This window comes from Diadema antillarum, unplaced genomic scaffold (genome assembly GCF_040938485.1).
Source record: "Diadema antillarum isolate AM-2024a unplaced genomic scaffold, OU_Dant_1.0 scf00000120, whole genome shotgun sequence".
Taxonomy (NCBI): domain Eukaryota; kingdom Metazoa; phylum Echinodermata; class Echinoidea; order Diadematoida; family Diadematidae; genus Diadema; species Diadema antillarum.
In genome coordinates this window covers 486,148-513,523 of record NW_027271009.1, presented here as the reverse complement: position 1 = coordinate 513,523, position 27,376 = coordinate 486,148, and the positions used below count along the sequence as shown (strand labels likewise).

Sequence of the window (27,376 nt, the reverse complement as noted above, 5' to 3'; positions counted from 1 at the left end):
TGTGCATGGCAAATCTATCTGGACAAACAACGACGCCAAGGGATTCAATCAGAGACTCAACAGAAAGGCGGGGGAAGAAACATGGCACCCTACCAACTACTGCAGTTTCTTCACAAGGAAGGGAGACTGGTTGACCTCAAGGTAAAAATGGTCGATCACCAGCTTGTCACGAGGAGGCAGTGACGGCTGATGAGGACAATGCAAGCCCACATCTTCAGAGCTTGGGAGGACCACAACAACGGCACAACAGCAATGCAGGAACTGCTGAGGGTCTGCGCAATGACTTATGGCCATGCACCATAGACTTTCCACATCTTTACAACATCAGGCAAACACACTGTATGGATTGAAACAGTTGTATGAGTATGGGACATAATGAAGTGTAAAGCACAACAGTTGTAATTACATAGAGAGGTGTAAGGAGATGAAATAGTGCTACAAACAGATATACCAGGACAGAGTGGATTGACGGTGAATACACATAGCATATATTAGTAGACTGTCAGATGGTAAGGTATGAAGAAATATCAATCAGACTACTGCAGTCCAGCTGTCAAATCTTTAGACTTTGTTGTTGAGATTGCTCTATCTCACATTTTAACTTCAGCAGGTCTAGGAAAGAGTGACCAGTGCAAACTTATTTGCTATTCTAAATATCAAAAGTATTTTCTCTTTTCATCAAATCAGAAATCAACCTTTTTCTGGCAACAGAGACTGTGATGCCAATGGTGATAAGTTTTATGATATTGATTACATACGAAAATTCGCATCTCAACTTGAGCGATTCGTTCACGAGGGCAACCTGTTCCGGCAACATTTCTCGCGGGCAAGCTGTTTGAAAATACTGAAACTGTTGTTGCTATGCACGCAGTGCAGCGAGCTCGCTAGCGTTTTAAATTTTATAGCTTATCACGGCCGTTTGCCAGGCCATGCCAGGCCCAGGGCTGATATTTAGATATCTTTAGACCTCTATCAAACCTTGGAATTTATTACACACTACATGAAAATGGCAATAACATGCACGTGGATCAAGACAAGACAGGGCAAGATCATAAAAAATTGGTATATACGCTCTATAGCCCCTTTAACATCATGTGTGACATTGGTAGACGTTCTCGACGAGTTTGCCTCCGGACATATGGATGGTGCAGCTATGGCTATGTCAATACTAGAGAAGCAGCAAGTTTAACAAAAAATAGTAAATAGTAAGGACCTCCCTCATCACTTGCGTCAAAAAACCTGGACGAGAAAATACATTTCGTTTTAAAAAAAAAATAGTAAATAGTAAGGACCTCCCTCATCACTGATCTCAAAAAAACCGGACGAGAAACTTTTTTTTTTTACTTGGCCTTATAATATGTGTAATAAGAACTATTTGTTAGTGTAAAGTCAGATTTGATATGTAACAAGTAATAAATGTTGCAGCATACTTCTTGGGAATCAGACACCAGTATATCATTTTTTTTTTTCATTTTTTCATTGGCTACCGTCTACACCAGGGATGCAGAAAACCGGCTGCTGCTCCAGCAAGTGGTGGCGCTTCCGTTTCTACTAACTGCCGAGGTGGTCCCTTCATTTCAACAACTAAGGCAGCAGAGCGATTCTCCTTTGCTAGATGAGGTACACGCACATGCAAACACACTCCATTAAAACACAGCTGTGATCAATTATTTCTGTGTGTACAAGAATGCAAAGTGAAGAAAGTTCAATGGGCAACGATGCAACTGACATGAAAGAATGGACCTACGTATGAGGCATATATTGTAAAATCACTTCCTCAATCTTTACCCATTTTACAACCAAAATATGTACAGTATACTACCAAGTGAACTTAATGTACATGTGTTCGACATGAATGAAAATTATCTGCAGCAGACACTGCAAAGCAACTGCATATATCTCAAAACAGGATCAAACTTAACATTTCGTAAATAATCATTTTTCATTCTAAAGGATTCTTCTTTTAAAGCATTAACCATTTAAAACTTTCCATATGAAGAAAAATATTACTCATGCTTTGTAACACATTGCTTTATTTGATACTTTCAAGCTCTTCAACTACGTGGAGATGACGTGGCTGAGAAATGAGACATGGCCACTGGCATTGTGGTGCGTGCATGGCAGATCTATCTGCACAAACAACGATGCCAAAGGTTATAACCAGCGACTCAACAGAAAGGCGGGGGGAAGAAACATGGCACCCTACCAACTAGCGTCATTTCTTCACAAGGAAGGGAGACTGGTTGACCTCAAGGTAAAAATGGTCGATCGCCACCTTGTCACGAGGAGGCAGTGACGGCTGATGAGGACAATGCAAGCCCACATCTTCAGAGCTTGGGAGGACCACAACAACGGCACGACAGCAACGCAGGAACTGCTGAGGGTCTGCGCAATGACTTATGGCCATGCGCCATACACTTTCCACATCTTTGCAACATCAGGTAAACACACTGTATGGAGTGATACAGTTGTATGAGTATGGGACATAATGAAGTGTAAAGCACAACATTTATAATTACATAGAGAGGCATAAGGAGATGAAATAGTGCTACAAACAGATACCATGACAGAGTGGATTGAAGGTGAATACACATTGCATATATTGGTAGACCATCAGATGGTAAGGTATGAAGAAATATCAATCAGACTACTGCAGTCCAGCTGTCAAATCTTTAGACTTTGTTGTTGAGATTGCTCTATCTCACATTTTAACTTCAGCAGGTCTAGGAAAGAGTGACCAGTGCAAACTTATTTGTTATTCAAAATATCAAAAGTATTTTCTCTTTTCATCAAATCAGAAATCAACCTTTTTCTGGCAACAGAGACTGTGATGCCATGGGTGATAAGTTTTATGATATTGATTACATACGAAAATTTGCATCTCAACTTGAGCGATTCGTTCATGAGGGCAACCTGTTAAGGGAGACATTTCTCGCGGGAAAGCTGTTTGAAAATACTGAAACTGTTGTTGCTATGCACGCAATGCAGCGAGCTCGCTAGCGTTTTAAATTTTATAGCTTATCATGGCCGTTTGCCAGGCCATGCCAGGCCCAGGGCTGATATTTAGATATCTTTAGACCTCTATCAAACCTTGGAATTTATTACATACTACACAAAAATGACAATAATATGCATGCGGATCAAGACAAGACAGGGCAAGAACATAAAAAATTGGTATGCACGCTCTATAGCCCCTTCAACATCATGTGTGACATTGGCAGACGTTTTCAACGAGTTTGCCTCCGGACATATGGATAGTGCAGCTATGGCTATGCCAAAAAAACAATAGTAAATAGTAAGGACCTCCCTCATCACTGATCTCAAAAAACCCAAAAGAGAAACTTTCTTTTTTTAATTGGCCTTATAATACGTGTAATAAGAACTATTTGTTAGCGTAAAGTCAGATTTGATATCTAACAAGTAATAAATGTTGCAGCATACTTATTGGGAATCAGATACCAGTATTTCTTTTTTTCATTTTTTCATTGGCTACCGTCTACACCAGGGATGCGGAAAACTGGCTGCTGCTCCAGCAAGTGGTGGCACTTCCATTTCTACCAATTGCCAAGGTGGTCCCTTCATTTCAACAACTCAGGCAGCAGAGCGATTCTCCTTTGCCAGATGAGGTACATCCACATGCAAACACGCTCTATAGAAACACAGCTGCATTTCATGTATTTCCGTGTGTACAAGTTTTATGAAGTTGATAAAAAACAACTTACACTATATTGACAATCAATCATACTCTTGTTTTGTACTTGCATTATGCTTTAGAAATGTATGAGAATGCAAAGTGAAGAAAGTTCAATGGGGAATGAAGCAAATGAAATAAAAGAATGGACCGATGAGGCATATATGGCAAAATCAATTCCTCAATCTTTACTCATTTTACAACCAAAGTATGGAAACTACCAAATGAACATGATATACATGTTTGTGACATGAATGAAAATTATTTGCAGCAGACATTGCAAAGCAACTGCATATATCTCAAAAGAGGATCAAACTTGACATTTTGTGAATAATTATTTTTCATTAGAAAAGATTCGTCTTTTAAACCATTAACCATTTTGAACTTTTCATATGAAGAAATATATTACTCATGCTTTGTAATACATTGCTTCATTTGATACCTTCAAGCTCTTCAACTACGTGGAGATGACATGGCTGAGAAATCAGACATGGCCACTGGCAGCTTGGTGTGTGCATGGCAAATCTATCTGGACAAACAACGACGCCGAGGGATTCAATCAGAGACTCAACAGAAAGGCGGGGGGAAGAAACATGGGACCCTACCGACTAGCATCGTTTCTTCACCAGGAAGGGAGACTGGTTGAACTCGCGGTAAAAAATGGTCGATCGCCAGATTGTCACAAGAAGGCAGGGACAGCTGACGAGGACGATGAAGCCCGCATCTTCAGAGCTTGGGAGGACCACAACAATGGCACGACAGCAACGCGGGAACTGCTGAGGGTCTGCGGAATGACTTAGGGCCATGAAGTATTATCCGTGTAGAGTACTTTCTTTCCTAATCTCAATCGTTCTCAGTGTAATTCTGCACTGTCTGGCTTTATTGATCACCCTCTTCCTATCCTCCCCATCCCGCCCCCTCATTCCCTCTCACATCACTCCACTCTTATAATATGTGTAATAAGAACTATTTGTTAGTGTAAAGTCAGATTTGATATATAACAAGTAATAAATGTTGCAGCACACTTCTTGGGAATCAGACACCAGTATATCATTTTTTTTTTTTTTTTTTCATTGGCTACCGTCTACACCAGGGATGCAGAAAAGCATCTGCTGCTCCAGCAAGTGGTGGCGCTTCCGTTTCTACCAACTGCCGAGGTGGTCCCTTCATTTCAACAACTCAGGCAGCAGAGCAATTCTCCTTTGCCAGATGAGGTACATGCACATGCAAACACACTCCATCGTAACACAGCTGTGATCAATGTATTTCTGTGTGTACAACTTTTATAAAGTTGATACAAAACAACTTACACTATATTGACAGTCAATCATACTCTTGTTTTGTACTTACATTATTCTTTAGAAATGTATGAGAATGCAAAGTGAAGAAAGTTCAATGGGCAAAGATGCAACTGAATTGAAAGAATGGACCTATGAAGCATATATTGCAAAATCAGTTCCTCAATCTTTACCCATTTTACAACCAAAGTATGTATACTACCAAATGAACATGATGTACATGTGTTTGACATGAATGAAAATTATCTGCACCAGACATTGCAAAGCAACTGCATATATCTCAAAACAGGATCAAACTTAACATTTCATAAATAATCATTTTTCATTCTAAAGGATTCTTCTTTTAAAGCATTAACCATCTAAAACTTTCCATATGAAGAAAAACATTACTCATGCTTTGTACCACATTGCTTCATTTGATACCTTCCAGCTCTTCGACTACGTGGACATGACGTGGCTGAGAAATGAGACATGGCCACTGGCATTGTGGTGCGTGCATGGCAGATCTATCTGCACAAACAACGACGCCGAAGGTTTTAACCAGCGACTCAACAGAAAGGCAGGGGGAAGAAACATGGCACCCTACCAACAAGTGTCGTTTCTTCACCAGGAAGGGAGACTGGTTGACCTCACTGTAAAAGTGGTCGATCGCCAGCTTGTCACGAGGAGGCAGCGACGGCTGACGACGACGATGCAAGCCCGCATCTTCAGAGCTTGGGAGGACCACAACAACGGCACAACAGCAACGCAGGAATAGCCAAGGGCCTGCGCAATGACTTATGGCCATGCGCCTTTGACATTCCCTCAAGTCATAATGAGATAACTTCTCGAAATATTAGTGGTTTGCAAAAATAAAGCCTGATAAATCTGCAGGGCCAGATGATCTTCATCTTTATCATCTGAGATAATCAACTTGTGAGTTAGCACTGCCAATATATGTAGCAGCCACCATCAAGTATCCAAGTGACAGTGTTGGTCAAAAGACCTTATCAGGAATGCGAGACTTCCTCAAAGGAGATCGCTGTCGCCACAAAGTTATCCTTTGATTACACTTTGGTGAACAATCATATCATGAAAATGTTGTTTTAAAAGCACAGTTGATGCAACGTGTGACTAGATCTAATGCAGATCTAGACTCTAGAAAGAAGAATGGTATTGGAATGATCCCATCTCTGACTTCATTAGCTCCCTCTCAGACTCGTCTTTGCAATGCTGTAGAATCCATTGTAAATCTAGAGGTTAGATCTAGACTCTACGGCGCCAGTGGACTTTTACTAATTTTTTGTTAAGGTCAGTTACACGACGGTAGCTGGGGGGCGGGCACATGATGTTGGCCATACGCCGCAGCGTTGGCCAGTGTCATGGAAAAGGTACTGCCCTGGGCAGCCTACGTGGTAAGGCTAGCTAGCCGCCCTGCATGCATAGAGATCCCAAAATGCATTGGAGGTTGAGCATACAGTGGACACAGTTTGTGTTGGCGGAATCTAGCAGACTGGTAAAATTGATGATCACATCAAGTCCTGGAGTTTGAAAGTTTTTAAAGATAATAGATTCAATTCATGTAATTTGAAGGTTATAAAATATAGTTTATAGTAATAGTTTCATTTTGATCATGCAAATGCTGTTTATACACATTAATGAATGAATTTTCTTCATAATTTTCTTTGCAGGGTCCAAGGATGGAGAGATGGAAATGAAGACGTGTAGAAAAGATGCAGCCAATCCGCAGGTGTGTATGCTAATGAGCAAATAAGCCGAATACGCATAAATGTTCGAGTGGCCAAATCATCCACTTTGTCAATTCTCGTGAATTATGATACTTTCTTTCTGGAAGACTTTTGCCCATTCTGTCACAAGAGTTGTGGAGAGAAACTAAACCAGACACATAACACATGTGAACAAACATGAGAAAAGTGTTAAAGATGCTTTGAAGCTCCCCAAAAAGGAAAGAAATGTGGCCACGGCTAAATCTAAGAAACAGGAAATCCTCTATGCCAACCGAGAACAAATGGAAAAAAAAAAGGACCCACAATACCAGAGAGAGTGACAATGCAAGTCAAATGATGAAATGACTATTTGTGGGTTATGCAAAGATTTTATATTCAAAACTCGTACTTATCATCAAGTGGAATCGTTGCTCGATATGCCACTGAAAAGCACTGGTGAAACCTTTCCAGCATTATGACAAGAACTTAGGTGATTTTCAAATAATGACAGCTGCCATGGCACAGCTTTTGAAAGGCATCTTTTCTGACCACTCAGAGGGAGGCAGATGACAAGGTGCAAGGCCTGAAGTGTGGGAAAGGTTGAGAGGGCTGCCAAAGCACAATTTTCTAAGGGCATCTTTGGCCATCTAGACATGGAGACAGATGTATTGGTGTCACTGAATCTGGCAAAAGAAAGTGGGACAAAGGGGCTTATTGCCCACTCTGTAAAACCCATTAGGAAAAAAAAACCAACAATGACCTCTGAGGCATCTGATAGAATGAGAAACAAAACTGCATGAGAATGAGCTACAACTGTAGAGCTACAAGTCAAAGCTATCAAAGACGAAGCACTGGGAAATCAAAAACATGACCAGACTCGGAAGTCTTGGAAATGATTACCACAAAATAAAATTATCAAAGAATGCACAATTCTTCCAATCTACTGGCATAATTATGATGCTGTCTACTGATTTATATGGCTTGCCATGTTTTCATGGGCGTCTTTGCTATTAAAGGAAGATCTTTAGAAGTACAGGGGCTGCAAACTGTGGAAGAGAGTTCATATGAAGATGCAACAAGCAATACTAGTGTTGGTGAACCATGGCCAAAAAAGTCTAAAAATCAAGAAAGAGGCTCATGTATCAGCAAGCTTCTCTTTGCAATACTACGTGTAAGGGGTAAGGCTCGCACTATCCTCTCTGGACTAGGGAACGATGAAAAATTGACAGCTTGCTTGATCAGATCAGATAACCTCATCAGAAAGTTAGCCAACAAATTAGTTTTGAAGTTGGATTATGATGACAATCAAGATTTCTACATAAGAGAGAAATTTAGGGAAGTAGTAAAAGACTTGTGCTTAACTACAGGGATTTAACACAGAGAGAGAGAGAGAGAGAGAGAAAAAAAAAGAATGCATCTCTAAGTACAACATGTGTTCTGCACACACTGAAGCCTAGTGAGTGCAGCTGATTCTTAGCTGGTTTGCACCAGGCCAGTGGAGAACCGCATCACCATGAATCAATATTCCCCGCCAATTAACGCAAGCTACATGTGTACCCGAGTTGCAGCACATATCTAGTTGCTTCTGTTCTATAATCTCCCTGTATTTTGATAACCTGGTACCTCTCTCAACTCTGGTTGTCATAAAACATATCATCACAAGTCAAGTTATCGGTCCTTCCCAGCATATCCCAATGATTTTGCATAAGATTACTGATAACTCCAGATAGGACTACACCATACTAACACAAAAATGTACAAAAATGACTTCACAATGTTGGATCAAAACTGAATCAGGAGAAAATATCAGTGAAAGTGGAAAAAAATATTGAAAGAATAACGATTTTTTTTCATTTGACTTATCCTCCATAAGTTATGGATGACCCCATTTGAACTATAAATACGAATATACAAGGCCAAAGAGACACATGGTACTTCTATTGACATAAACAAAAATTCATCAAAAAAAGTTCATAAAAGTTTGTAAAACCCATCTGTGGCATCACATGAAATGGGTAGCTTTCCAAACGGCCTTGGGTGTATTCAGGCTCCGTCCATCTTTCTAGACAGTGATAGAACATCATTTCACTACCCTGGTATATTCTATGTGTTCTGATCTAATCACTGACGCCTAAATTGCCGTATTTGAGGTTCCCAAAGAATGCTTGCTTCAAGGGTAGTTGCATTGTCATCGATACCTGCAACTAAAAGACACGGTGAGATAAGCCAGTGAAAGCAAGAAAACCCTTTGAAAAGAATATACTAAAAATTCAGATTGCCCATAGGCTCATGCTCAAGCAAAGAAGTCTAAAAGTAATTTGCTCTGTTCCACTTAAAGTGGAATTTAGCATCTACTGGATTGAATAAAAGCCCACTGTAGTGACATTTGGAGGATGTGACCTCAGTCCTGAATCCTCAGAGTTTCTCTTATGTCTTTTCCATGAATTGCCCTGTTATAAAACTACAACAAAGTGCAAAACTTCATTTTTAATGTAGATACCACCTCCCTTCCAGAAAGCTTAAAGTTTTGCATTTTGGGGATCAGATGGGCCTCTACTGGTCAATGGAAGGGGTGCTTACAGCATGCATGACCATGCTGACATCTTACCTTCTCTGTCTTCTTCCAGCCTCTGAGATTACATAGTCCGGCAGCAGGCTCACATCCTTCTGCAAAGCAGATGACAAACCATTTTCATTCATTTCGCATCACACTGATGCAAGATAATCCTTTGATAAAAGAGTATCAAAAAGCTTGAATCATATAGTATCTGAAGTAAAAAATGAATGCTCTCAAATTACATTGTGTAAGGAAAAAGTTAAAAGCCTTGCTGTGAGAGTCATATCTAAATCTGATATTGCTAAGCATCAACATGAAGATTGCAAAACATTGACAACAGTATAAGTTGTTATTTTCACAAGGGTTTAATTTTCGCGAATTTCATTAAAGGACAAGTCCACCTTTATATACATGTGGATTGAGTGAATACAGCAATATTAGTAGAACACATCAGTGAAAGTTTGGGGAAAATCGGACAATCCGTTCAAAAGTTATGAATTTTTAAAGTATCTGCGTAGTCACTGCTGGATGAGAAGACTACTACAGTGTATGATGTCATATGCGTACAACCATATAAAGAAAATAAAAAGAGAATTTCACAAAACTTTACTTTTTGAATAAAGTGCACATTTTTTCGACTTGTTACTGACATATGTTAAGGGTAATATTATTCCCCCTGCCTTCTGAAAGAGAGAAGTCAAGTGTTCTTTTGTTATGCGAGAAAAGTGAAATTATGTTGGATTTTCTTTATTCTTTCTTTATATCGTTGTACTCATGTGACATCACAAGCTATAGTAGTCTTCTCATCCAGCCTTGAGTGAGCAGAAACTTCAAAAATTCACAACTTTTGAACGGATTGTCCGATTTTCCTCAAACTCTCAATGATGTGCTCTACTAATATTACTGCATTCACTCAACCCACATGTCTATGAAGGTGAACTTGTCCTTTAAATACTGTTGGACTGTGAATGTAACAATGTGAAAATATCTTAAACTGACAGGCATTAGAGCACTTACGATAGTGTCCATGTCAAAATCGCGAAAATGTCTGTGACCTTTTCATTCGCGAAAATATCTGCACACGAAAATTACAGCTTATACAGTATTCCCACTGCCAAGGGCTTAATTTGCATTTGAGGACATAGCAAGTATAATATGCCTCTATTGTCATCCAATCACATATCAAAGCTCTTTTGCATTTGGGGCATCAAACATTCGGCACTTTATACACATACATGGGCCTAAAATTTCTGTCGAATACAAAGATAGATTGCTTACCATTTCCCTCATTGTTATCCTGCAGCCATAGCACAGCCACTGTGAAAGCTCACTTTCTGATCTGCAGGAAGAATAAGATTCATCAACATACAAAATATTTCAGGGAATTTTAGGACATTTTATTGGGTACAATATGCAATAATTAGAAACATGTTATTGTGAAAATTATTTCATCAACAACAGTGGCAGAGGCCAATGCCGTGGATACTGATTATTCATAACAAATAATTGTGGCTGATGAATATCCTAATTAATCATCACTGCTGAAGAACTGACATGCGTTCATATCAATTGCTATTTGACAAACCACTTTTACTAATGTATTTAATTTCACACGCATCTCTCTGACAATTAACATTCTAAAACATTAGAGAGAACAAGTAAATTTACAAGCTCATTTCTAGGTCCTCAGAAAAACAAAAACAAAAACAAAATGCAAAGAATTTGTGCACATTAGCAACCTGAGCGTATTCACTTCAAATCTATTTAGATCTAAAACAGAAGACAGGACAAAAGATGGCAGATTTCAGCATGGCTGTGGCATTGCTTCTACTCACATTGTCTTAGCACTGCTGTGGCAACTCCCATCGCCTTGGCCGCAGCACTCTGTAGAGGACTGACCATCTACACCCTTCTCACAGAGCGAGTTTGAAGGAAGGCTGCCCCCGCTGGACCCCCTCAGGGACAGGGAGTGTCTGGTTGACTCCAGGGCAGAGCATGATGGGACGGCTGTGTCAAGAGGAGCCTGAAACAATGAAGGCATCAGAGCATTGCATCACGAGCATCACTTGAGAACCAAAAGGGTGTTAAAGCTAAAACATTTTCTCAAATGGGTAAAAAATTCATCTTCCAATGTATGGAATTTGGTTGCAATATGTTGAAAGGCTCTACCAAGAAACTTGTCTGGTTCATGCAATTTGCTAGGATTTTGAGTTTTGGAGTATTTTGAGAACAAATATGTGAAATAATTTCAATCACAGTAGATGAATTTTATTCCTGAAACACTCTCCCCATTTAGTAGTGGGTATTAAAGTAGAATAGCACTTGTTTGAGATGATTTAATCATATCCTAGCAAGAGTTTTAATTAATCACAAGCAGCTAGTAAAGCTGTATGCGATTCACTTTTGCACAATGGATACTGCTACAGCCAAATATCTATTTAATTGATGTAATTTACTGTAAAAACATCACCTAGCAACCACGATCGGGCATGCTCTGAGATTGCAACACATCGCCGTACCTTTTTGTGCAATATTTCTCATTTTCATTGTTTAAAACCCCACCATGACTATAATTTTCCTCATTTCCCTACTGTTCCTACACTAAGAATAGAAAACTTGAATAAACACAACATTGTATTTACATTCATCCCTGCTGAATGACAAGCATTTTGAGCCACATAATGACACTAAGATGTTGCTTCCACTTTCATCTTTCCACCAATTCTCTAATTTCTGTGCTCTGCAAACTAATGGCTTCTGTCAACTGGAGATGCCTGCCCTTCATGTTTGCCTTTAGCCAGATAATACTGAGCTTCAGATTTACAACGCGGATGTTTGAGAGGATGATTGTGCTGGATGTTCTCCTCTTTCCCTGCCTCATGTTGAAAAGTAGCTTTAGATTATGCGAGGACACAACCTATAAAAAGTACAATGGCGCCCCCATATGATCGGTGCATCAAGTAGCTCTCTGCGTCGTGAATTGAGCGGACATAAAAATAACCCTGAACACGTAGTGAATAGATCAATTTTGATAAGCGATCTTGCGCATGCTCAAAACAGGTTTGTTTGTTTTTTCCTCTGAATGACTGCATCACAAACATCTTAAGCTCCCTAACATCAGTCACTCATAACTTTCCTCGCAAAAGAGTTTGGGAAGTTTACCTTGCACATGACACAATCAGTCTCTCCTCCCGATGGAGCAACAGAGCACAGCTTCTCACCAGTCCTGCACGAGGCAAGCAGACAAAATATCTTGAGATGTTCAATGGCCGGTGGTGGCTACTTGAGATCATACACGCAAAACATGATGGCAATATCTATGCTCTACATACATAAATTGTATACAAACTGTCACAGTGGAAACTTTCACATATTTCTTGTTTTGTTTTGTTTTGTTTTGGCACAAGGTCAGTTTCTATGAATTTTGATTGATCACTGTTTTGATAATGAGTTTGTTAGGCACATTGTACTATCTCTCCAAAAATACTGAAGTGGTGTCCTTCTCCCACTGGTGCAGTGGAGTCTAAAATCCCAAAAGATCTCCACAATTCAATATATTCAGTTTCTACCACATAGAGTTTTCATATACAAATTACCAGCTGAAGTTTAGGCGATGAAGGCTTCAAGGTACATTATGACCCCTTTTCAACATTTAAAGTGTGGAGGTGATGATCAATTCAATTCAAAAGTAAAATAACTGTGCATCCGTGTTTTCACCCCACTCGTTACCTCCACAAAAAAAGAAAATAATAAAAAATGTAATCTCGTGTGATCATACTTGAGTTGCTGCTCATTCACATTCAAGAACTCTATTTCATATCCCAATAGAGAGAAAGAGTGCTGTGCATCTTTACCTATCACAAGGCAGGCCCTACATGGATTTGAACCTGGGACCCTATAAACCTAAAACAGACCAAGTCACAACATGCAAACCACTCTCCCACCAATTCTGACTGCCCCCTCACCTGAAGACGGTGGACACGGTCGAGGGAAAGCTGACCTGGAGACCGTTGATGAAGTCATCAGTCAGTGCATTGATGCTGGCATACTGGCCCGCCTTGGTCGTCAGCGTCGGCACACAGACAGACTCGACACCACTGAAGTGGTTGTACATGGTTACTTCTCGGCTGGGAAACTCTCTATTGGGCAGATAGATAAAAACAGTTTGAGACCGAGTACATAGAAAGAGAAAGATAAAATGGCAAGGGAGAGAGATAAATAGTGAGACATGATGAATGCATAGAAAGAGAGATGGTGTTAGATGGTAACAGTATATAAACAGAGAGATGGAGAGGGGAAGAAAGAAATGGTGATAGGTAGATAGATAGGTAGATAGATAGATAGACAGAGGAGGGAGGAGGAGGAGGAAAGATAGTAGGAAAGAGAAAGAGAATGCAGAAAGATATATTTGCATGCATGGGTGGCCATTTGCCCATCACTATTCTCCACTTCACCCACATTTTTCTAATATCAATGTTCCACTGCAAATGAATATCATCGGGTTGATACGATGGGGAATTTTTCCCCATCTATGTTCTACTTATTTTTTGTTTAGGTTGACAAAAACGTCAAACTTCCCTTATTTCTTCCTCGACTTCAATTCAGAGCAGGAGTTTGTACAGTATGCACACTCTTGGCTGTGTCCTTACTTTGCTGAGCTGTCTTTTACTTGACAATCTAGTTTGGGACTAGGACCATGCTGTAAAAGTGCAAGTATAAACATGATTTCTGTCCAACTGGAAAATTGGAGAGACGACCTAGGGATTTGTTATACCATTGAGCAAGACATCCCTATTGCACGAAGCACATGTTTTGGTTGTAACAGGGTTAGTCAGGGTCCGTCAATCACAATACGTTTACGCACAGGTAATTAATTGTATCTCTCATGCAGTCTTCTTAGCACAACTAAGGATGAAGTGACTTCTTCGATTATGGGAAAACTCCCGTTTATGTTAAGTCAACATAAAAACAGCAAATTCAACCATGTAGAATTGTAAGAGATTTGATCAAGATCAAATATAAGACTGAATAAAAATGTAAATTCTTTTTTTCTTTTTTATAGGAAATGTTGAAGTTTCACAATGTCACTGTTTCATGAAGGCAGATAAAACTTAAAACTCACTACCTTCTTATTTCACGCATGATTCTGATACATCTTAAATCGTGTTTTTATACATTATGTATACTGCATACGCCATATATTTCGCGAGTCTAAATTTTTGCCAATTGGGAATCCCGACAATTTTGCAAGCAGTTAAATTCGTGATCGTGGAGTCCTGTAATGAACGAAGAAGTGTACATGCGTACGTCACATTCATATCAATTCCATGAATAGCACCTCACAAAATTCGCGAAAAATAAAAAACCTTGTGAAATATTCGGCGTATACAGTATATATATATATATTTTTTTTTTTTTATTGGTAAAAAAATAATAACTCACCGTAGTGGTCTGACGAATACGCCATCACTCTCCCTGTCGTCAGCGAACCCTACTTCCAGCGGCACGGTGACACCGCGACCCTGGGCCATCCCCGCTAGGACACGCGATGCCAGTCGGGTGCCGTTGTCTGCCAGCATGATCTTTGTCAGTCCTTTTTGCCTGGCCACATGAGCCAGCAGTCTGAGCCTATACAGCAGAAAGCATAAAGTTAATACTGAATTACAGGTTCCTATCAATGTTTGCCTCCTGCATCAGACACAGAAAATCTCAATATCAAACCATTGTGAGAGAGAAGCAAGGGTTCTGTTGCAAAAATCACCCCCCAAAAATATAAAATCAAACATAAATAGCACATATAACATACAATTAAGCAGAAATCCTGCTGCATAAAAGGTGCTCAGATCAAACATGCATTATGTTTGATTTTTTGAGCATTGACACTCCAGAACTGCCATTTACTAGAGACATCGGGCAGAGTCAGGCTATTTCATCGAGCAGTCTTTCCCTGTTACACTCCTCCTCATAAGAATCATTACTTCTTCAAAATCTCTGCAGCTTATCCAATACATTGGTGTACTTTCACATGTTTATGTTACCTCAGAAATAAAAAGTGTGCTGTATTTCATAATGCATTAACAGCAACCCAGAGTTCAGTTCTTTGAAAACAAAAAAATAAACATTTGCATCAAATTTTGCATTGGTACTTTCAACACAACCAATTGCATCTGAATGATTTGTTTTGAAATTTATATCATTCAGAGTCAAAACATTCAAAACAAATCTAAATTTATAAACACAGATAAATGTGTTTTCAATACTTTTATTTCTGCAATTGTTTTTGTATCAGATACAGCACAATACCTGTCAAAAATGTTCATCTAAAAAAGGTTTCCATTTGCAAGTAGCCACTTATTTGTCAGCGGTATAGGGCTCACACCCATAAATATTTCCCCATAGGGATGTGTGTTAAAAATCAAATTTCAAAAAATTCTGTAAAATAGCTGGGAGAAATGAGGTGTTTCAGCTTCACTAACCTGGATAAGTTAGATATGCCCTTTCATCCATCAAATTCTCAGGGTGGATAATTCAGTTCAAATTCTGTCCAGGGGTCCGCAAAGCCAGACTACGAGTTCTTGTCACTCAAAAAATCACCCATTTTCTGTACACGTACCCAATGAAATATAGTCCCCTCAAATTCCATTAGAAAAGCTTTCATCTTCCAACCAAAATGCAGTTTGTAGAGGAATTCATACTCAATATCTACAGCTATTCAGTTTTTTGCCAAACTACATCCTTGATTTTTAATTAATTTTTTTCTTCATTTATTTTGGTATCTTTGGTACGAATTTGTGAAGGGGTCTGGGACATTCCATTGTATTTACGGGTGTGAGCCCTATAGTGGAGGTCATATTTCTCATTTGACTTTTAAACATCATAAATGTGTTTTTGATGAGATCTGCACCTACATCATATGGGAAATTACACATTCAAGGGTTATAAAGCTTCTAAAAGGGACATTTTTGAAACTCATGCCCTTTGAGGGTTTTTTAAAAAATAAAAATGTAGTGTTGATCAGTTCTTCATAAGATGAATACCTAGATGCAGGCAGTGATCTTTGATTATGGGGGTGTCATCATCACATTATTGCCTACAAAATACTTGAAAAGACTTTGTTTTGTCAAGCAGACTAACTTTATGAATTTTGACCTGTTTCAGTGGTAGCCAAACAAAGAAATACATTAGAATAACACAGTCATTCAAAGTTGTGTGATACTGATGACTGCTATGTACAAAGATCTATCTATACCACAACAACATAATAAGAAAACAAATTGTGGCCATACAGAGTTGGGGGGGGGGGGTAGAGGAGAGAGGTAGGGGGGGGGGGGGTAGGAAGGGGAAGGGGGGAGGGAGGAAGAGATCTGACACAATAGATCAACATAAACCAGCAGAGTTTGTATGGAATGAATACTTCCCATAGACTTGTGTGCATTGCATGCATCCTCTATAGGGCTCACACCCATAAATATTTCCCCATAGGGATGTGTGTTAAAAATCAAGTTTCAAAAAATTCTGTAAAATAGCTGGGAGAAATGAGGTGTTTCAGCTTCACTAACCTGGATAAGTTAGATATGCCCTTTCATCCATCAAATTCTCAGGGTGGATAATTCAGTTCAAATTCTGTCCAGGGGTCCGCAAAGCCAGACTACGAGTTCTTGTCACTCAAAAAATCACCCATTTTCCGTACACGTACCCAATGAAATATAGTCCCCTCAAATTCCATTAGAAAAGCTTTCATCTTCCAACCAAAATGCAGTTTGTAGAGGAATTCATACTCAATATCTACAGCTATTCAGTTTTTTGCCAAACTACATCCTTGATTCTTAATTAATTTTTTTCTTCATTTATTTTGGTATCTTTGGTACGAATTTGTGAAGGGGTCTGGGACATTCCATTGTATTTACGGGTGTGAGCCCTATACTGATGGTTGTGTGACCAAAGACTATAGAGGGCAGCATACCAGGTAATACTTGTTTCACACCTGTAATGTAGACAATAGCCTGAGCCCCATCACTTGTGCATACCATACAACATAAGCCATACAAGTCTCTTAAAATCTGAATAGGTGTGGTTGATAAGAGGGTGAATTCATAACACCTCATTTGGAGGCTGGACACACTCTCTTTTAAATTTAGGATGTTTGTTTGCCTTAAATTAAAAAAAAGAACAAAAACATGTGGCATTTTGGAGTAGTTTAACGCTTGTCTATCATGAAGGAACTCTGAGCTGAATTTGAGCAGAAACACCTAACCCTTGTAGGTTTCAGGACTGGAGTGAAGTAAGTTGGTGTCTACTTAGATATGAGACATGAAAGACATTCTGTGTACTTTATATGATTGTTTTATTCTTTACGTTTAATATATATGCCTCCGTGGAGAATTATTCACAAGTGTCAGACCTAAGGGGCAACATTAAAGTTGTGTGCATTGCATTATCTCTCTTGTACTGTTAGCTCATGCTTTCTGCATCATGCCGCAGAGACTGTTACACAATCAAATCAGGATTCTGGTGGAGGAAATATCCAGTAAATATAAAGATCGATACAGGGCAAAAATGCACACTTAATTTGCACAAAAATCATCGACATGCACTTCTCAACCTCTGTTAAACGTAGGCTTTGGTGGAATAGTATTGAATGAAATCTAACCGCAGCTCACAGAAATAGAAGAGTGTGCGTGTTGATAAAAGGGGTCTCAACACCCTCACAGGTTGTGATGCGTGGATAAGTCGTCCAAGTTTACCTCAGGTTTCTTACCTCAAGGTGCGAACAAGGTCTTCTTTGGCCGTCAATGATTTTGCACTGTTCAGGATTTCAAGTAACCTTCTGCTGGCACTCTCATCAATGTTCATTTCCTCCACCCCTTCAGTTACCATGGCAATGTCATCCACAACTCCGTCTTCTGTACCTCCTCCAATGGAGATTGGTTCCCTTGCAGGTTTTAGATCTAATATCTAGAAAATAAATTCAGGAATATTCATATTATAACACACATACATACTTTTTTTTTAATGAAACATAACCATAATATCAATTGTTCAATTTGTTTTTGGAAATAGGAATTCTCCTTGATGTGATGAGCAAAGCCCTGTCAGGGATATTTACGAGATCAACTACAGATCAGACTTAATTATTCTTCTTTTACTATGAGGATGATTGGGGAAGTGACTTCAAATGGACACAGTTTACAAAAAGTTTTGTTTTGAATACTTGGTTAGGAGTTTGTTCTTCCACACTGAATGTAATGTAAAGCGAGGAATGTTCGCGTGCATTTTAATTCCGCGAGCGGCAACATTTGCGAAATTAAAATGCACGTGAAAGTTCTTGCCTACACAATATGCATTGGATGCCAGTGGCAAGTCCTGAAAATTTCATGCTGCCAGAAAGGCAGTCGGCTCTGCTTCGCGAAATTTTCATGCCGCGAATATATTGTGTTTTACAGTACTCAAGACAGTTCAATCACATTTGCTCAGGCAACAATTGCTTCCACGAAATGTCTGCACACTCAGCCAAACATAAATTCTACCCACAAACATAACCCTAATCCCAATCCTCACATCAAATTTAACCTAAAACTTTATCACGACCTTAACCATAACCTAAAGTCCTTGGAGAAAATAAGACTGGAGCAATTGTCGCAGGAGCAAATATCATGTCGCCACTCAAGACACTAACATCTTATCATCCCTGAGAACAAAATTCAGCAAATTTCACAAGACTTCCATTCCACTTCCATAAAAATCTCATCTAATGGGGTATATTGTTACTTTGTTTCCCTATAAAGCTAAAACATAGTCCTCAGAAGAGATCAAAATGTCATCTTCCACCATTTGGAATTTGCTTGCAATATACAGGAAAGCTCTCCCCCAAAACTTGTCTGGCTGACGCAATTTGCCGGGATAACGCATTGTTTTGCAGTATTTTGAAATAAAAAGTGTGAAATAATAAAAGTCACAATACCGACTTCTATCCCTGAAGTGCCCTCCCTGTTCAGTAGTATGTATGTAGAACGGCACCAGTATATGATGATCAAATTGCATCCAAGCGGTGGTGTTGAACTGCATGCAGACTTGCACGCAATGGACACTGCTGTGGCCGGGTATATCGTAGTTGAATCGTAATCCAAAATAAAACATATCGTAGCAACCACGATCAGCTAAGCTCTGAGATTGTAGTACTTCTGGCACAGCTTTTTGGCTGCTACTTCACATCTTTAACATTACCGAACTGAAATTGTGTTATGACACTATCATTTAACACATTTCTTATGCAAATGTGTACATTTAAGAGCAAAAGTTGTCAATTCTGCATGGCATGCAAGAACTATGCTTTGGCTTTATGGGAAAGAAAGCAATTAATAGAAAGTGATCATGGAAAAGACCAAAATAACAGACCTTCTCAAGAGGGACGACATATGCTGGGAAACCATACAACTTCATGAGTCCTGAGATTGTCGTTCTGACAGCACTGCGCTCCGCCGGCGTTTGACCGATCACCACACCGTCTTCAATCATGGAGATAAAGAAGAAAAGAACACCATCACTGAAATGTAGCCTACAGTACAGCATCAGTAACTATAATACTTTTAAATGCTGTCACTGGGCCATCTTTGACTATGATACTTATAAATGGTACAACAGCCCTGAACCAACATCACCCATCCTAAACTTGTGGGGTGCATGAATTAACCTCAAGAAAATCTTATACAATCTAATTTGTTTGGTGGGAAAAAAAAAACAACAACAACTAAAACATGATGTGGAGAGCTATATTGTATTCTTGCATGGCTATGCTTTTGCTATTACAGTTCACCATTTAATGTGCCAATGTTTTTTGATGGACAGTAAAAGAACAGATAAAGCACACACACACACATACATCACTTTGAATTGATGAATAACATGACAGATTGAACACAATCACAAAATCTAATGCACTGCAGTAATCATTTCAAGCATAACACCGTAACACTTACCTCATATTTGCAAAGTTTTTTAACACAATTTTCATTCTTCACAAGGAATAGATATGAGGAAGATACCCTCAACAATACATTAACATAGATACTATTTCCGTACAAATATCAAAGGTATCTGCACATGAACAACTTAAGATTCTAAATTCTTTTTGCTTTGCATTGTAATTGGAAATTATATGTCTACTGGTCAGCAGGGCACATCCACTCACCATCTATGTAAACCAGGCTGGGAACAAATCGGAACTTCTTGTGCTGGCTTTCTGAGCGTCCCTGTCAAGAAGTGCGAGAAAAAAAATAGTAGCACCACTCTTTGTCACAACACATGACCAGCACAAAAAGACTGCAATATGTGGCATCAAAAACCCCAACACATTTATGGATCTCTCTATTATTTCGGCATGGCTAGCGCACAGTTGCCTCTACATTTTCTTGCAATTTCAGTGCAAATCTTACTAAATACAAACGCAAAGCAATTCTCCTGCAACTTCCCTCCAAGTTCTGTCCATTGTGTTCACACACAATATGCAGTTCCAAGAGCATTCAAGTGTTCAGAATCAGACCCATGACCTGCTTTACAACAATCCACATTTCTCTGTGACCACGTAACAAAATTGAATGGGGTTTTCTGCAAAATATAGCTAAGATGTTACTTTTAAGACCCTGAAACAGCATGCAGACAGTTTAACCGTATTGGAAGTTATCAATGTGAAAATCTGGTTGCAATTTTTTTTTTTTTTTTTTTTTGGGGGGGGGGGGGGTGGGGGGGAGGGACATACTGTATAATACAATGTATATTTCTGACACCTTAAATTTTGTCCCTGGAATGGAAAGAACAATGCTCATCTGATGGTCTGATCAGGGAGATCAGAAAGAGAGAGAGAAACTTCACAGATTTGATCTCTGCTTGTCAGTATAAAACTCAAAGAAACAAAGACAGACAAAAAAAACCTTATTTTTACTCATACTTCACTTCCTTTCCATATCATATGAAGAAGAAACATGCAAATATGTAACTAATCATAAAAACAGTAAATTTACAATGGATTGTAACTTATAGTTTGTACGGTATAATAACAATGTCATTCTTTAAGTAGATCTTGTTTATCAAGCATTATAAAATGGGTTAAGAATGTAGCCAATTGGAAGCACTGAAATGAGTCACGTGTGCGTACATTAATTTCTCACTAACATGCACGGCCTGACGTCACAATGTTTACACTAGCAGTGCGCAATCAATCAGTTGTTACAAGTGCGTCACGCGCTAATATACGCGCTGTCAATCCTGTAAACAACGTACAGTACTTATTATGTGCGGGATTTCCGAGTGCGACGTGCGTAAATGTTTGGGACGAACATCTTCGGACATCGATTCTTGAGCGAGTGCTACATGTAGCTGACTGGTATTGACCCACAAAGGTACGTGAAAAATGCTGTTAGTTTTCGACCCATTTTATAAAACAAATGATGCACAGGATTATTTCGTGGCATTAGTGGAGATGCAGCTCACTCTCGGGTATTTACAATGTAGTGCAACATGCACTCGGCTTCGCCTCGTGCATGTTTCACAGCTGTAAATGCCCTCGAGTGCGCTACATCTCCACTAACGCACTCTATCCTGTGCATCATTTGTATAATACCACAGAAAATGCCACCATCTGCTGAATCCAATGGATGGGTCAAAGTGCTATGACAGCCACACATGTGTACGATACCTTCAAACTGAATTTTTCATGACAGCCGTTTTCTTGGTATCACTACCAAGCCAATGGCATATGCAATGCAGCTTAGCACCTCCCGCCAAGATAACAGCATTGTATGGGATCAAAAAAAAAAGAAAGTGGAAAAGTTAACTATTCAAACTATTCACATGGAACTTCAAATTCCCAGCGAGGGCAATCACTGCGAGCGTGTAAATCTCGTACACCACACACAAGATGAAACTCACCTCTTTAACAAGATGAGCCACTGCACTGGAATTTTGCCCACCTGAAAATGCCAGCAGTACCTGAAAGAGACAGAGCACTTGAGCACATAGTTACAATGCATGGTGACAGCAAAAACTCTAGAACTGCAACATCACTTTACCATACGTGAGCCAAAATATTCTGAAAGGTACATTCATCAGCATCTAGAAAGAAAGCTATCAAAGGGTATGTACAGTTCTGGTTGAGGTGAGGATTTAGCTTTTAACATTTTGCGAGATATTCAGAAATCACTCTATGAGATGTCAAAGAGCATGCAATTCTAAGGGGTATCAAAAGTGCGCGTGATAAAAATCGGTTTTGAAAGGGCTGAGATATCCAAAAACAAGGTGAAACAAAGAGATCCTAATAAAAGGCATGGCCTGTCGCCTTTTATTATTATCACTTTTTTGGATATCTCAGCCATTTGAAAACCAATTTTCATCAAATAAACTTTGAATCCTTCTTAAAATTACATGCTCTTTCACATTTCATAAGAAGCTTTCTCAATATCTCACTTAGAAATGTTCAAAACATGAATCCCCATCTCAACCAGTACTGTACAGTCCCTTTAAAGTGGATTAATACATAGAAAGCTAGATAAAAAGATGGACATACAGTTAAACCTCCAGAACAACAGAGTAACAATAGAGTAACAGATACAATGTATATGTATCATGACAGCCACTTTGTGTGGGATTTTGGAGGGCAGTGACTGTCTGTATGAAACCCTACGGGATGGTTTAAAGTCAAAGCGCCCCAGGGGCACTCCTGAGCCAAACTTTGTGTACATGTAAAATGGGGTATTACTTACCTTCTCTTTATCTCGAATCAATCTTGCCTTTCCAATGGTCGCCTTGAAGCGATGGGTCACATATGCCAGGAAGCAATTTCTGATATGACATAACAGGCAATAAGAATTGAAGTAGGAAGACTGAAACACTGGAATACTGAACGGACTCATTGAAGAACATTCTTTTGCTGAGTAGCCATGTCGCTAATTCAAGTAATTTGTTCGAAGGAAAATACAGATGTTATACCCTTAAGTTCATGAAAATTGTGACCTTAAAATTAATGTAATGAGGCAGTTCATGTCATTGAGTAATACTAGGAAAGCAACAACTAGAATAATAAAGAATGTAAATTAAAAAGATCTCTTCAACAACAGCAACAACAACAACAAAAGACAGCATCAGGTCACTTCAGAGAACAGACAGACAGCAAAATCCAGCTGTCAAAATACTGTACATATATAAAATACAATTTCTTTTTTTTTTTCAATTCCATTAAGATTACCGCTTAAATAAATCATCTACAGAGTATCAAGATGTGATCACTGCCTTGACTGCCTAGATGCTCATAGAATCAATGATATCCCATCACTGAAATAAACCAACAAATGAAGTAGATACAGGATCAAAGTTATCCAAGTCAGATTGATATCTTAAAATCATAAAGGAAATAGAACACGTCATATAAAGTATGTGACAACCCACATGATAACTCTAACACAAGGGACACATTAATTTGCTTGCATTCTTGACAACATGCCAACTTGCCCTTGATCTTGACCACAAAAACATGTTATTAGGCCAGTACATTTGAACTTCACATCACAGAATAATAATAATAATGCTAATAATAAAGGACATTTCTATTGTGCAGCTACTACATGGTGTACAGTAATATACTTTATACAACACCTCAGAATGATGTCGAATTGTGATTGGCCAAGAACATGTCACATGACATTCAATAGAAAATACCTACCAAACTCATTGGCCCGTATTCTACTGCAGACCAAGGTTTAAACCAATTTTAGACTCACCTATGGTTTAGCTAGACCCGAGGTTTAATTTTGTATTCTGCTAGCTAGGTTTAGTTAAACCCAAGTCTATTTCGGGTTTAAATTAAACCCGAAATAGTCTTGGGTCAAGCCACCATGGTGCCCTCTTTAGAAGAAGAAATTCTCCATCTCTGAGTACTTTTCTCTCCACAAATCCACTTAAATTTATTATTGGCAGTGTATCAGTCACATGAGCGTGACTTTCTTGGATTTTGAATAGTTTTTACGGGTATTTATGTCGAATAAGGGCATGCTGTATTTTTGCTTACGACGACTCGTGAAGCACTGTTACACAGTACTGTACAGTTTGTGTACGTGTGCGACGCACATCACAGGATACATGGTAAGCGTAGCGCTATTATATTCCTGGCTACTAGCTAGCTTTGAATGCTCAGTTACCAGCAGAGTCATCGCGCCGCACCGGCCGGCGGCACGGTTGCTGTGTGCGCTGGATGGGACATGGCTTTTTAGGTCGATTGAATCGTGCAATTGGCGATTGGATTGGCGATTGATCAAACCAGGACTTTGAGGTAGGAAATTGAATAAAAGCTTTTCTCTTAAGATTGTCAGTTAATAAAAATGGAAACCATTCTAAAATTTAGAAATAGATCTCCGCCAATCCATCAACCCTGTCTCGATATTGAAGTAGATTTTACCTACCGTACCACACTAACTTAACTTTTAATAGATCTAACGTTAGTCCTAACGTTACAATAATGTACTCTAGCGTTTAATAGCGTTAGTCCTACGATCTATGGGTAGGTTCTCGATCTAGTCTATTACTAGTAGAACTCTAGATGCCAAATCGACCTCATCTGCAGGCTCTACCCTCTAGTCCTACGTTGAGTTCTTGGTCTAGTCTTCAGGTTATTTTCATCGTAAAGTTTAGACTAACATATATGTAATACTAGGTAGTAGTCGTATTTCTAACATTTAGATCTCGAGTCTCTTCTAAGTGTACAAGTACCGTGGATCTAGTACGTAGTAGGCGTATCTCGTGTGTACACGCGTGTGGCCGGCAAGCTAGCTGCTGTACGTATCCAGGCAGCCACTCGTTTTGTGCCATTGGCATTGATCTGTGTGCTGGTACCCTTACCAGTCATCGTTAGACTCGATTTAAACTCGAAATAAACCTCCTCCTGGGTAGGTTTAATTCAAACCCAATTTAGACCACAGCTGGACTTAGTAGAATACAAATTAAACCTGGGTTTAAACCTGGGTCTAAACTGGTGGTTTAAACCCAGGTTTAAACCCAAAAAACCCACTTTAGACCCAAGCGTGGGTTTAAACTCGGGTCTAAGTTTTTAGCAGAATACGGGCTATTGAGAGTGACAGCCATACAATAGGCCCCTGGCATGGGCCTATTGCACGGCTCTAAGGTACTATAGCACGGCTTCGTGGGGGGCTACTAATGCATGGCCGGCCGCTCACAGAGTTCTGTGGCTCACAGCAGCAAAGCGCCAGCAAACTACATTGTACGTGCTGGCCGGCTGCGCTGCTTATGCGATGCGCTGCCGGTAAACAGACCAGACAGCGGAGTACTGCAATGTTAACATGTACGCGCAGCTACTTTACCTAGCTAGTTGCATGTATTGCGGCCTACCTACTGCTGTGTTTTTAGTTTTGACTCTGATCTGCTACGTGGACCACAGTGATCCCAAAATCAAGACTTCATTTCAAGTTGAGAAACCGTAATTTGATTATTTTTCTGTGTTTTTATACAAAATCATTTTCGGAAATAGAGAAAGTCTAGACCTACTACTAGATCTACCGACATCTCAGGTAGGCTTAACAGTCAGGCCTAACTTGATCTAACGTTAGCGTAGAATGGGTATAGACCCTGCGGAGTTTGTGATTCCTGTGACTGTGTGGTCGAATCATGACGAGTGTTTGAAAGCAGTACACAGGGTGGTTTACAATTCTCGGCCTAATTGTTACATTTATTTTTGGGCCTTCCTGAGTTAGCGGTCACTAATTTAGTACTGTGATTGTGGACAAGGTGTTGTATAAAACGAATAATTTATGATTTTGTTCGTGCATTGGGGCACGTAATACCACACTCGGCGCGAGATTCGCCACTGGTCTATTCAACGCGGCGCTACGCGCCTTGTTGAATAGACCAGTGGCTTATCTCGCGCCTCGTGCGATATTCGTGCCCTATGCACTCACAACTCATAAATTATTCGTATACTACTGTGCATTACAAAGCAATAATCACAACATACATAATTCATACATAGAATGCATTGTTCAAAAGATAAGTTTTTTACCTGACATTAAAACTCATTAACTGTAGCTGCTTGCCTTACTGTTACAAACAGAGGGAGATTATTCCATAATTTTGGTGCAGCATACAAGAATGCTCTGTCACCAAGAGTAGCTTTTCATTTCCCTGATGGATATTTCAATGGTGTTTGATCCCATGAACTTGGGAAATACATTGCGCTCCTTTTTTTTCATTTGCCCTGGACCATCAAAAGTTCCCATCATGCTACATCAATGTGGAGTTCACATGTCAGGGCACTATAAACCAGCCATCTATTTGCCCTTGACCATAATACAATTCATAAATGTACGGTATCTGGCTTGTACATTTGAAGTTCACATCACAAGACACTACATGTACCCCGTGTGCACTTGCCCTGGACTATTAAAAATTCTGACCAATACATTTAGATTTGACATCTCAGGGGCATTACATACCCTATAAAGGCAAGCTTGCCTTTCATCATTACAACTTATCAGAAAATAAAGGAACAATTGCATGTTGATACAATTTATGTTTAATATACACGTACACCTTTGTCTGTAATTTATGCCTCTGTTTACTGCCTGTTTGGAGGTATGATGTGGGGTACACCAATTTCTTCAGTCTTGTAAAGCATCTTCAATCCCTTGCATTATGCTAACAAAGAACTGCATGCAAATCTAGCTCATGTTGTTGGCGGTTAAAATACCTTTCTTTAATCCATGGTAGCAGACGTGTTTTGTGCTTCATTGCTTTCATGCTCATAATGATGTGGTTATTGCTCTATCTAAATCGTGTAGAAATCTTGGAGTATCACTTTATTCTACAATGTCCATGTCTGTTCAGATCTCTGCTGTCTGTAAATCCTTGAGGTATCAGTTACGCAACTTGGGCATACTGTAATTCGCAAGTATTTAAGTCGTTCAGCCTCAGAAAAAAAAATAGTTCATGCTCTTGTATCATCCCGACTTGACTTTGGTAATGCACTCCTATTTCAGCTACCACAATCTCAACTTTCACGGCTACAAAAATAGCAAAATTCAGCAGCCCGCATTGTTACCCTTACCAGGAGAAATACTCACATTACCCA

At 39.4% G+C, this 27,376-nt stretch overlaps 1 protein-coding gene across 1 annotated transcript in view; it reads right to left on the bottom strand.

The window, feature by feature from the left end:
- Positions 1 to 8,751: 8,751 nt before the first annotated feature.
- Positions 8,752 to 27,376, bottom strand: part of LOC139720033 (cytoplasmic tRNA 2-thiolation protein 2-like) — a 36,104-nt gene continuing 17,479 nt past the window's right edge. The window contains exons 3-13 of the mRNA XM_071631408.1: positions 23,007 to 23,085; positions 22,177 to 22,236; positions 20,441 to 20,501; positions 19,648 to 19,757; positions 18,011 to 18,207; positions 14,695 to 14,880; positions 13,218 to 13,391; positions 12,415 to 12,478; positions 11,088 to 11,275; positions 10,531 to 10,591; positions 8,752 to 9,362 (exon numbers count right to left, since the gene is read on the bottom strand). Coding sequence (XP_071487509.1) covers positions 9,300 to 9,362; positions 10,531 to 10,591; positions 11,088 to 11,275; positions 12,415 to 12,478; positions 13,218 to 13,391; positions 14,695 to 14,880; positions 18,011 to 18,207; positions 19,648 to 19,757; positions 20,441 to 20,501; positions 22,177 to 22,236; positions 23,007 to 23,085 — 1,243 coding nt within the window. The 3' untranslated portion in view covers positions 8,752 to 9,299. The remainder of the gene's footprint in view (positions 9,363 to 10,530; positions 10,592 to 11,087; positions 11,276 to 12,414; positions 12,479 to 13,217; positions 13,392 to 14,694; positions 14,881 to 18,010; positions 18,208 to 19,647; positions 19,758 to 20,440; positions 20,502 to 22,176; positions 22,237 to 23,006; positions 23,086 to 27,376) is intronic.